Source organism: Nilaparvata lugens, chromosome 9, assembly GCF_014356525.2.
Source record: "Nilaparvata lugens isolate BPH chromosome 9, ASM1435652v1, whole genome shotgun sequence".
Classification (NCBI taxonomy): domain Eukaryota; kingdom Metazoa; phylum Arthropoda; class Insecta; order Hemiptera; family Delphacidae; genus Nilaparvata; species Nilaparvata lugens.
In genome coordinates this window covers 19,935,892-19,948,937 of record NC_052512.1, presented here as the reverse complement: position 1 = coordinate 19,948,937, position 13,046 = coordinate 19,935,892, and the positions used below count along the sequence as shown (strand labels likewise).

The 13,046-nt window shown below is 33.3% G+C and overlaps 1 protein-coding gene across 5 annotated transcripts in view; it reads left to right on the top strand.

Annotated features, from left to right (window-relative positions):
• LOC111053311 (steroid receptor seven-up, isoforms B/C) overlaps positions 1-13,046 on the top strand; it is a 181,952-nt gene that overhangs the window by 88,621 nt on the left and 80,285 nt on the right. Inside the window, exon 6 of one of the 5 annotated variants that reach the window (XM_039435610.1) lies at positions 6,257-6,376. The exons of the other annotated variants lie outside the window; for them this stretch is intronic. Within the exon in view, the coding sequence (XP_039291544.1) occupies positions 6,257-6,294 (38 nt within the window). The 3' untranslated portion in view covers positions 6,295-6,376. Of the gene's footprint in view, positions 1-6,256; positions 6,377-13,046 lie in introns of those variants that run through there. 5 annotated transcript variants of the gene reach the window in all.

Below are 13,046 nucleotides of genomic sequence, written 5' to 3'. Positions count from 1 at the left end.
TAGCCGTTCCTCTGTCTTATCAATGCCTCCTATAGACGGTAGCTGATACAGATTTATTGATGTAATATAAGCTGTTCATTCTTGTTAAAAATAATTATATTTTATCAACCAAGAAATATTTTCTAATAAAATCATAAAGAAATTTTATATTTAAGATGAAAATTTTTTTTAATTATTAGACATTGATTCTAATTGTTAATAGACGATATGGCAACAGAGCATAGCTAGAAAGAGATCAGCTTTGTTGAATGATGGACAAGGATAGCAATATCATTGCTAATCAAACACTGCCATTATAACGTGGACCTCACTATAATATTTAAGTTAATATATTGGGCATGATTTTGGTATATATTATATCTTCAAACATCACAGAACAAGCCGTTGGTAACCGCAACCACTTCATCATAGCAAACTATAGTATCTGTTAAAGATCACACATATATCACATATTCAAAAAAATCTGGTGTGGCGCATTCACACAACTTTCCTTGCAGTTATGAAAATTGATCCCCTGACGCTAGTGTTCACGCGCATCTCAAGTCTACAATTCAAAGATCTGAGCCAGCTGGTGAGAGGACAATAACGCTGGTGACAGGACAATAACGCTGGAGACACACGAGGTCTGCTAGTGAATGATTTAATAGAATCAACAGTTGCCAACAGTTTGCAATTGAAAAATCACATTTTCTCGAGTTTCAAGCTTATTTTCAACTTTAGGTGAAAATGTTACTGACATTAATTGTAGAAATTTTCATGCTCTATCTTATCCACTCGAAATTTTTTGTTTAAATTGTATCTGAAGCCTGATAATTAGGAATCTAAAATCAAACTTTGCATAGATGGGGCAGAACACCTGAAATTTTTACAGATATGGGACTCGTGGCAGTTGATAGAGCTTATCAATGACTATTCTAGGTATAAATTTGATCAAAACCGTTGGAACCGTTTTCGAGAAAATCGTGAAAAACCCTGTTTTTTACCTCATTTTTGTCATTTTAGCCGCCATCTTGAATTGCATTTGATCGAAATTGTTCGTGTCGGATCCTTATAGTCTAAGGACCTTAAGTTCCAAATTTTCATGTCATTCCGTTGAATGGGAGATGAGATATCGTGTACACAGACGCACATACACTCATACACATACAGACCAATACCCAAAAACCACTTTTTTGGACTCAGGGGACCTTGAAACATATAGAAATTTAGAAATTGGGGTACCTTAATTTTTTGGAAAGCAAGACTTTCCTTACCTATGGTAATAGGGCAAGGAAAGTAAAAATTATTATCAGTAACCTATCATTGAGAAACCAGAAAATGTTGGAAGAAAATTATTCACCTCATGAGAGTTGCTCATATTGCATTCATTTACTGAAGCATGAAAGAATAATTTACATTTTTTTGAATTTAGCATAGCTTATATTCATCCTAAAATGGAAGATGGGAAGAATATGGAATTCTGTGTGATTCATCGTATATCGCATATTTCCTGGACCATCTATTGACAATCAACATCTATGAACGCATTAAATTCTTCTTTGGAACACTGTTTTAACCTATCTTCTTTTTTTTAATTCAACACTATACTGATAGATATTACTATGATTGAGAAGAATATGTTTTCGGAATAATAAATGCTGCGTGACTAAGCACATAGGAAGTCCGTATTGAGATGTAAATGAAAACATTGACTGTCAGATAAATTGCATGATTCACCAAATAAAGTCAAGTGTGACATGAGTGATACATTGAGTTTTTGGCGAATTACGAAGTTCGCCGGGCCAGCTAGTATTCAAAATAACATAATTATGTATGTCAAAATGTAATATCGAAAGAAGGGAACAAGTTTTCGAATAACTGGCAATCCGTCCAACCGTTCTTGATTATTTCATCTAGTCCATTCGATAGATTTTGACAAGGTGGTCAGTTATCAAATTAGTTGAAAAATAACAATAATTAACTGTAGCCAATCAATTTCTTAAATTCCACATTATTGATATTCTTATTCTGAATTGTTACAGTTTTTTGGGAGTGAGTTTTTTGAAGTAAATCGAAGAGCCCTCTCTTTATCTTTGTTGGAATTTGAACGCTTCAACGTAAATAGCATCAAAGCAATAAATCAGTTCGGGGCTGACTGCAGAAAATGGTCGTTAATTTAACATCTAAAAGATCACGTCTCCAAGATAACGGAATGTGGCAATGTGGAAGCACTGAAAAGAGCTGAAGATGGAGAATTATCAACACAATTTTTTAGGAAACCTTTTGACTGTTACTAAATACTCATGCTGTCTCATTGTCCATTTTATTCAAAAGAAAGAGATCCTAGAACCAAAATCTATCTGCATGTTTTGGTGTACATTGACTACCTATTAATTCTTATTACTAGTAGCTCTGTGAACAATACCTCGTAAATCATGTCTTGTCAGCGAGATATCGGTGTGAAAACGGCTAATGGCTGTTGGGGTTGGTGTATCAAAAATGCTAACATCAAAAGCTAATCTCCTTCAAGACATACTGGCAACAGGTCAGCCCAAGTTGAAAGCAGAGAAAGGTCCAGAGAAAATACTATATTACTTTCAGTATGCATGCAATTAATAGTCCACACGAAAGCTGATTTTTTACCAAGTTAAATTGAGATATTAATTGCATGCGTCATTGCAAGCAATTAATAATCCACTCGACAGCTGATTCATCATGAAAAGTAGTCTGATTTTTATTATTCTATAGTCTGATTTTCACGTTAATATTGGCGTTCAAAGAAGACTCCTATTTCTTTTTTATTATCCTTGAAATGCAAAATTTCGAAAAAACTTATAATATACGTCAACGCGGAATTAAACAAGGAACATACCTGTCAAATTTCATGAAAATCTATTGCCGCGTTTCGCCATAAAAGCGGAACATGAATATAAACATACAAACATGAAAGCATAAAAATATAAATATAAAGAGAAGTGCAAAACCGTCATCTTGAATCTCAGACCTCAATTCGCGCGGTCAGCTATGGTTATATAGTTACTGTAATCTAAGTATCCTCTGTAAAATTGTCTAGTCACAACATGTTTCAGCTATATGAAGCCATTGGAAAAATCCAATCACTTGATAATGGCATCATAGCCGTAACATGTTATAATAATAATAATAATAATAATAATAATAATAATAATAATAATAATAATAATAATGTCTCTGGTCGAGGGTGCAACACGACCAGAGCAGTTTATTCAAATTATAGACATGATTACAAAAAACATATATGCTACAATTATTTACAAAGTATTAATACAATTGGTTGATTACTTGCTGATCTAAGAAAATGTGGCCCCCACTATGTATGAATATGTGTCGGGATGCCACTAATTTTGCTATTGTTTAAGATTTTATGCCAAAAGTTAAAAATTCTAATAAAGATACATTTTGCGAGTCATCAGAAGTTCATAAAAACCACATTTCTATACACAAATTTAAAATAGAAAATTGATAACCTAAGATGTAGAGATTTTATGAAAATTTAACATAAAAAATATTTATAATACTCATGGGAAAAAATCATTATAATGAAGAAAATGAGAATGAAACAGTATGGAAAATTTTTCATAGAAATCATTGTTCACCATGATTGATTCTATTGGACAGGAGCCAGTTTTTTGTTTTCGATTTGAATGAATTGATTGGAACTGTTTCTTTAATAGCTATTGGCAGTTTATTGAAAATTATTGGTCCTAAATATGTGGCTGACCTCTGAGCAGCTGATGTTGTCATCCTGAGAATTGCCAAGTCCATGTTCCTTCTGCGTGTTCCTTGCGGGTGATTCAAATTGATGAAGAATTGTGGGTTCTTTCTGGTGAATGTTAGAAGTCTGTGGATGTAAATCTGTCTGATGTTGTGAGTAAACAATTTTAAAAAGGGTACTTGAATTTTTATTTTTATGCATATTTACTCTCGACTTTTCTCTGCTCTTAAATCGGGCTGACCTGTTGCCAGTATGTCTTGAAGGAGATTAGCTTTTGATGTTAGCATTTGTAATACAGTAACCCCAACAGCCATTAGCCGTTTTCACACCCATATCTCGCCGACACCGTTATACAGACAGGATTTACTCTGATTGACTGTAGTTTACAACTGCGCGAGGTCTTCTGTTCACAGAGCTACTAGTCAGTGTAATGAAGAAATTTGTGATTTGTAAGTTTTGCAAGAGTCAAGACAGAGACAACTCTCGTCCATTAGACACCAAACACTCCAGAGAAAAAATAGTTTGTAAATCACCTTCTCATTAAGTTGATTAATTGATGTAGTGTTTCACGGATTGTGAATTTAATGCTTCCGTATTTCAAGCTCGACTTGCGTTGAATGACATTATTCAGTCTCTCCTTTTCCAATGTCTCTCTTTCGTCTCCCACTCACTGTAGTTAGGTCCATGTTATAATGGCAGTGAAGAAAGATAGGGGAACAACGTTGCCGATCCTCAGACTTGTCAATGTCTTCTATAGACGGAAGCTGATACAGGCTTATTGATGTAATATTAACTGTTCATTCTCGATTGAAATAATCAATTATATTTTATTAAGAAAGAAATATATTCTTTAATGAATTTCCATAATTTAGATGGAATATTTTGTTAATCAATTGTTAGTTCTACGTTGTTGAAAGACGATCTCGCAACAGAGCAAAGCGAGGAAGAGATAGCGCTATTCGCTTTGATGAATGATAGACAAGGATAGGAGTACCATTGATAATCGAACACTGCCATTATAACGTGGACCTAATTACTCCAAAATTATTCCCCAACTATTTTTATCTATCAGTATTTCCACTTCTGAACTTTCCAAAAGTTATGAATATCTTCTCAACTTTTCTGACATGTTCCCTCCCTAATTCGGTAGTGAAAATATGAACAGTAGGCCCTAATTGTTTTTTTCTAATTTTATGAACACATAGGATCACTGTAGTCTCTGATTAGTCCTCTTTCTTTGTTTATTCGCTTCATTTCTTCCCAGTACCTTCTCATTCTTTCAGATCTTTTTTTTCTCAATTCATCTGAACAAACCTGTTGCCTCCTCCTAATTGTTCTTATTGATAAGATCCTCTTTCTGCCAGTGATGGTTTCCCTATAGAGTTTTGTGCGATTTTTGACATCGTCAATAGTTAAATTTAGTTCCGATTATGTCTTTTTTTTATGTCCACGAGCCAAGGAATTGTGGCTCTGTCTGTTTTCGCACTCATGATTTTCCAATAAGTCTTCTTAACAATCAACAGTAATTGCTTCATTACAGTTCCCTTTTCAAATTTATTTCTGATTGTCATTCTTGTGTTTTGATTTCTTTTATGTATATTAATACAATAGTGTTGATTTGGATGAAATTATTGATTGATTGAAATTTATAGCTTGAAAATTCAAGCTAGTATATAAAACTTCCCTTTTAAATTTATTTTTGATTGTGATTTTTGTTTTTTGATTTCTTTTATGTATATTAATACAATGGTGTTGATTTTAATAAAATTATTGATTGATTGAAATTTATTGATTGATTTAAATTCATAGCTCGATATCATTGACTGTTCGCATATTATTATCTATTATAACAATTTTATATAAAGTTATAGTTATCAGTTTTATAACTCAGTACCATAAACTATCTATCAGCAGTTATCATAACATAATATTGAAATTATGTCATCCTAATGGAATATTATTGACTTCAATAATTTCTTCCTTAGAAAAATGTATCCTATTCAAAACATAAAATTGGATTAATGCATGTTAATGCAATTCAAAATCGACTGCATGTTTATCTATTTAGTTCAAATATCTTCATTCAGGAAGAAAAATATCTGCAGGAATAAATCATGAATTGCATGAATGTTCTTCACATAGACACAGTCTGGGTGTGTTGAAACATAATATATTTAAAGTTGAGATCGTGAAGTTATATTTACACAAATGGCTAAAAGTACGCTCAATATAATTGAGCTTAATAGATTGATTAGGCTGTTTATTATTCAAAATGTTTCTCAAGTTAATTAAATATTAACTCCAAACCCAGACTATGTTTTTGTGAAGAACATTCACCATTCATTATCTATTCCTGCGGATATTTACTTTTTGAATGAAGTTTTATTTGATTTGAAATATTAACTTGCATTTGAAAACTTTTGATAAAGCGTTGATCTAATCTATGTTCTGATAAACTCGACGTCTGTTATCGGAAATAATATTTTATGCATATTTCTATAGATTTCTTTCATCTGTTTCTAGGTAAGCAGGATCTTAACGGGAATACAGAGCTACTGTGAGTATTCAGCACTTATAAACATTCCAGCTTTATTGCTCTACTAGCACAGGTAACCTGTGCTCTGCAAGGGTCTATTTAAAAACTTGACAGACTGAAAACGTGTCGTAATCAAGAATTGAAGAATTAAAAATAGGTCTAAAACCATCCTCGATTAATTAAGAATCTATATGCAAAATTTCAAATTAATTCCAAGTCAGTAGTTTAGACGTGATGATGCGTCGAACACAATTTTCTCATCCCGTACGTGTATAAGTCAGTTATTTCCTTTATTATAGTATAGATAAGTCTTTCAACTTGGAACTAGAACATAAGAAAGTGACAAAAGTCAAATCTTTTTAAGAAACCTCGCCAACTTAACGTCAACCTGACAAAATTGGACTGGTTATTGATTTAGTTACCAATATTTTAAGCATCTGTTTCGAAGATGTGGTCTCTAGATTTTTTCATTCTAAAAGTGGAAATCTCAGCCAAAACTGCTTGTTCCCAGTAAGGCCCGCCGCAAAGTAGACCCACGCTAATCCACGAAAAGCAACCCACGCCGTGGGAGTTTTGTAAACCATTGCTATAAAATTATTCATAATCAATCAGCTGACAAGTGGAATATTGATTGCATGTATTATTATCATTACACAGATGTCTGGAGAAGCCTAGCAATGGTTTACAAAACACCTCACGGCGTCGGTTGCTTTTCGTGGATTAGCGTGGGTCTACTTTGCGGTGGGTCTAAAACCTGCACTCAAAATTATATAATTTTATCATTCAATCTTCCATGTCCGATCAAATCAGAACTGTAGTAATTTGTTAGTATCTTCTCTTAGGATTAATCAAGCTATAAATTAGTCTCCGATTTCCCCAAGTTGGATGATAGGAAATTCGTCAGCCCGGGGGTATTACAAAAGTTTCTTTGTTTGAATAATAATATTTTCGCTGCAGACTTTAATATTAGAGTGGCTTCATATATTTGTGTCATATTATTGAACAATATTACTATGGAGAACGCCTTATAACTCCAGTAATAAGCAAGATTGACTTATATTACTATGACTAAACGATAGATCTCGATTTCGTGAATATGTGAATAATTATGCCGTGAAACGCATTTTGGTCATTTTGTGACTTATATGCTCATGTCCTAGCACCCTGGATTATTTGTTTATTTTATAGATAGATATTATTTGACATATCCAACCTACAGAAATAGATTAGAATTACAGAATAGATTCACCAGAATGAAACAAAATAGACAAAAAACAAGTATGAAATGTGTAAGAATTGACTGGGTAGAATCAGAAAAGATGAATGATTTTATGAACAGACTGAACTTTGTGGGAGAAGGGTCAGTTCTTCTGTTCAGAAACATCTCCCCTATATCATGTTATCCTGTATATTTATATATTCCAGGTCGAATTCATCTAAAAATGCAATATATAACTGTGTTGCGTGGACCCTACATCTTTCTTTTCCAGCCGCCAAACAAATTCATTCAGATTTCACGCCTTGTCAGGGCGTTTGGGAAGCAGTGCTGATATATTTTGGAAACATGTGTGCAAGATGGGACCATTGTGGGGGTAAGAAGAAGGTAGGGGAAAGAAGCAATGCAGAAAAAATGCACGAGGGTTGTACGTTTCATGGGAGAGTCATTCACCCTCACCGCATTCTAAGTTATGCAAAATAAAGTTGTCAACATCTTATCATGAAAATCCTGACGACTATATAGTCAGAGAACGTGAAAGTCTCATACAGCTACTGTGCCTGGTTGAGCACAAAACATAATAATATATCGATTTCAACCAGAATCAAGATGGAATCAAATTCAATTTCCATACACTGTAATATGCACATTGGAAAAATCGTCACCCTGGGAATATCAATTTTTTTAAGCGAAATTCGGGTTGGATGAGATTGCCTTTCCACACTCCCAATATTCAAGGGAGATGAACGTGGAAATTTCACGGTATCCGCTAGCCGATATGATATTGTACTGTATTTTGGAATACTTCCAATATTCACAGGAGTTCAAAATCGTTCTATATTTGAAATATTATACTAGAGCTCTATGGAGCTATTCTTGGTTGATTATCTCATGACCATTGTATGATAATGTGCTTTTATGAATAAAATATCGGGACACCGAGCTTCGCTCTGGAGTGCAAAAGCATAGAAGCATAAAAAAAGCATAGCTTATATTCATTTATCTATTAATAAACAGAACACAATTCATTAGAATGATTGGGGAAGGACCAACAGGCACAGCCCAAAACTGTTTCTTCCCCGAATTTTGATTTATACACTATAAATACGGTAGTCCAAAAAGTATAGGTTATGTTCCATACACTTTTGAATTCCTATTTCCAGTCCAGACATTTGAAAACAGAAAAGCTAGAATTTAGCTTATTCACAAACCAAATTTAATAAAAAATTAACACTGACTAATCACTTAAAACTGTAAAATTATGAATAACTTTGATATACTGTAGTTTAATTTAAAATTATATATATATATATATATATATATATATATATATATATATATATATATATATATATATATATATATACTATGTCTGCTACAATATTTGTTAATATAAATAAAAAAAATGAATCTTGGATAAAGGAATATCGTTGATCATGTCAACTAATCAGATATTCCTATCAATTCCATTAAAATTTGTTCTGCTTTTCCTGACTTGAATTTTTTATTTAAATTTTAGCCTTCCTTGCTATTCCTTGGTTTTCATCATCTTTTATTTATGAATTTAGAATTATTCATAATTTAGTTATCCACTTTTTTTTATCCCTTCTTAATGCATGGGAATTATAGATTCATCATTGAAAATTATTTTAATGTAGTTTAGATCTCTAATAAAAATTGAGATCTCTCTTTATAATTATAGATATAACGCATATTGTTATGATAACTCGAGCATACGCACAGGCCTTTGTTGCCTATGTGAGCTCTCTCCTATCTGATACAAGAATGTTATACAAGAATAGAATATTGTGATAGCTCAAGAGTTTTATTGTTTAGTATAGTTCTATATTCTGTTGTTTGATTTTAGTAAGTATATTATATCGTTTCTTGAATTGTATAAACTTTATTGCTTAAGATTCTATGTAACTGCTTTGAATTGTATTCAGAAGGAAAAAATAAATTGAATTGAATTGAAAAATTCCTAGATAATATTCCTCGTGAGATAAGCTGATTGATTGCAATAGTTCAACAGCTGAACATAATTCTGTCTCACTCCCACACACGCACTCGCATCTTCCATCACCGACAGACGACGAAAGTCACAGCTGTTTTTCCAAGGATGAATAATTATCATCCCTTTCATGTCCTTCAGCGAGTTTTCCCAGGAATGAGTCCATGTGCAATCGAATTTTCATATCGTATACCTACTATGTTCCAAATTTCAAGAAAATCGTTAGAGCCCTTTTCGAGATCCGTTGGACATAAATACATACCCAAATAACCAAATACCCAAATATATACATATATACAGAAATGCTCGTTTAATATAATAGGATAGATAATGACAATGAATTAATGATTACAAACACGACTAAGGAATTAGGAATTTAATTTTTTTATTTTTTTTTAGGAATACGGATTAAGGAATTTGATTCTAAGAAAAAATCTAGGATGAAGCGGAGACAAGAAAGAGAGGAAGTAATTGAGTGAGTGAGAGGGAGTAAGAGCGTATAAAAAAGTGAGAACGGAATAGAAGATTCAATTTAAATCGGTTAGCGGAGGCATGGATCATGGATGATTGGTCCATTTCGTTTTAACTCGGTCGCGTCGACATCCTTGCAACAAGGCGTAACACAAGGCGCCACGTCTCTAAAGTGTCTACCATTTGTCTAATCTATTTGTCTAATCTAATAAAACCATACGTGTGCAGAGTGATGATGAGAAAGAGAGCGAGCTAGCGATAATGACGTGGAAGAGAGAGAGTATGACAAAAAGACAAAACGAAATAAGAAGAGGTGAAGAAGCAGAGGGCAAAGAGGGATGGTGAATAGGGGGGAGAGATGAAAAAAGAAGATCATAAACTAACAAAAGGATAAGAGAGAGACGGAAAAGATTGGAGAAGAGGCTAGGAAAAGTGAAACTGACAAAGAGAGAGTAAAGGAGGGAGGAAAATAAAAATAATATATAGTGCCGTACAGACTTATGCTCTGCTCCGCAAACGAACGTTACACAAGCAGATCGCAAGATGATCGCAGGTCGAGCAAGAGCAGAACGCGAACAGAGCGCGTAACAGAGCTCGAGCTTGGCAAGTTCCTTTAGTGAGGTCCACGTCTTAATGGCAGGGTTTGATTAGCAATGGCATTGCTATCCTTGTCGATCATTCAACAAAGCGGATAGAGCCATCTCTTTCTCGCTTTGCTCTGTTACCAGATCGTCTTTTAACAATGTAGAATTAATAATTAATTTACATAATACTCCATCTTAATCATTAAAAATCATTATGAAATTATTGAAAAATATAATTGATTATTTTAAACGAGAATGAACACTTAATATTACATCAATAGACCTCTATTTGCTACCGAAGGCATTGACAAGACAGAGGATCGGACGTTTTTCTGCTGCCTTTCTCCACTACCATTAATTATCAATTTATTATATAAACATAATTTTTATTACGCTACCCAGCAATCCCCTGGTCAGAATATTTCATTTGATTTTGTCACCCGATCATCTGGGATGAACATTTCACATTTGTGAGGTTAGTTTATTGTTGTAGCATTTTGAAGTCAACAATAAGACAAGCACGCGATCATCTTGCGAACATATCGCGAACCTTTTGCGAACCCCTCATGTAACATCTATCGTAACGTTCATGATCGGAGCGTGTTCGTAGCGCGTATATCTGTACGCACCTTAAGAAAAAAGACAAAGAAACTGAGAGAGTGATTAAAAATATAAGGAAAGAACAGTCGAAGAAAGAGAGAAAGTATAATGACGAAAGAGAAAATGAGAAAGACAGTATGGGAGAGAGAGGGCAATAAAAGTAGATAATGGAGAGTTAGTGGGAGAAGGGAATGAGAGACGAATATGAGTAGAAAGAAGTGAGGAAAAAAGAAGAGAGTATAAAAAAGTTTCATCAGTTCTAGACATCATTGAATTGTTTAATCATTGGTGAGCGCTTCACAACTCAACAGCTATTTAGAAGTTTTTATCTGAACTATTCTTAGTGTGCCCTGCTTATTTGAATTATTGTTTCATTGGTCGTTTAATTGTTTGGCAATCTATTGTCTGAATCAGATGTCAACCACTTCTTTACTATTTTGAGAATCATGTTCACAGGAATCATTTTTTATTGAAGAAATAAATATTAATTAAATAAATAAATAATATAAGTAAATAAATATTGTTTTTCAATAAATAAATATCAATTTTTATCTCCAACCAGAAAAAAGAACATCTCATCGCGATGGTGCACAAAGCTGTCTTGAAACAACGGATCCTTACAAGGAAACCCTGTGATTTCAAAAATAACGAAGAAATAATTAGCGCTCAAAACAATCATTTCTATTTTATCTATCTATTAGTTCTATCATATTATATTAAGCTTGCAATTTCTGTATATCTGGTTATCTGGTTATTTATGTTAAACGGATCTCGAAAACGGCTCTAACGATTTTCACGAAATTTGGAACATAGTAGGTTTATGATATGAAGATGAGATTGCACTAGGTCTCATTCTTTGGAAAACTCGCTGAACGACATTAAAAGGATAATTCATCATCGGAAAACAGATGATAATTTCGTCGTCTCTCGATAACAGAAGATACGTGTGCTTGTGTGGGAGAGACAGAATCATTTCCAGCTGTGTAATCATAATCAATCAGCGAGAAATTTTATCTAGCTAGACAATTTAATCGATTTGATCAACATAATCTGATTTGTTGACATGACATGATAATCCTCCTAAACTAGAGTATATCATAATTTTCAAAGTTGATCATTATTTGACAATTTCAAGTGATTAGTGAGTGTTATTTTGTTATTCAATTTGATTAAACGATTTTCACGAAATTTGGAATATAGTAGGTTTATGATAAAAAAATTCGACTAGTAGCCAGATATTCTACAATAAATGAATTAATCACTCACTGTGACAACAAGATCTTTCAGCAGGTCCGCCATCTTCTTGGTTGTACTCATACTAGCGTACTCATACTATGAGTACAACCAAGAAGATGGCGGACCTGCCGAAAGATCTCGTTGTCACAGTGAGTGATTAATTCATTTATTGTAAAATATCTGACTGCTAGTCGTTTTTTCTAATAGCAAAAATTGATTTAATAATAAGCAGTTCGTGATGGAAAACAACATTGAAGAATAAAAATTCGATTGCACTAGGTCTCATCCCTGAGAAAACTCGCTGAAGGACATGAAAGTCCTTGAAAGTCCTAATTCATCCTTGGAAAAACAGATGATAACTTCGTTGTCTGTCGATAACAGAAGATGCGTGTGCTTGTGTGGGAGATCAGCTGTGTAATCAATTAGCTTACCGTATCTCGCGAAAAATCTAGAAATTTTAATTGACTCGATCGAAATAATCTGATTTGTTGACATGAGATGGTATATATCATAATATTCAAAGTTAATAATTATTCTACAGTTCTAAGTGATTAGTGAGTGTTATTTTGTTATTCAATTTGGTATGTAAACAATCTAAATTAGAACTTTCAAGTTTTCAAATATTTGGACTGAGAATTTGACCTGAATTCAAGTGTATG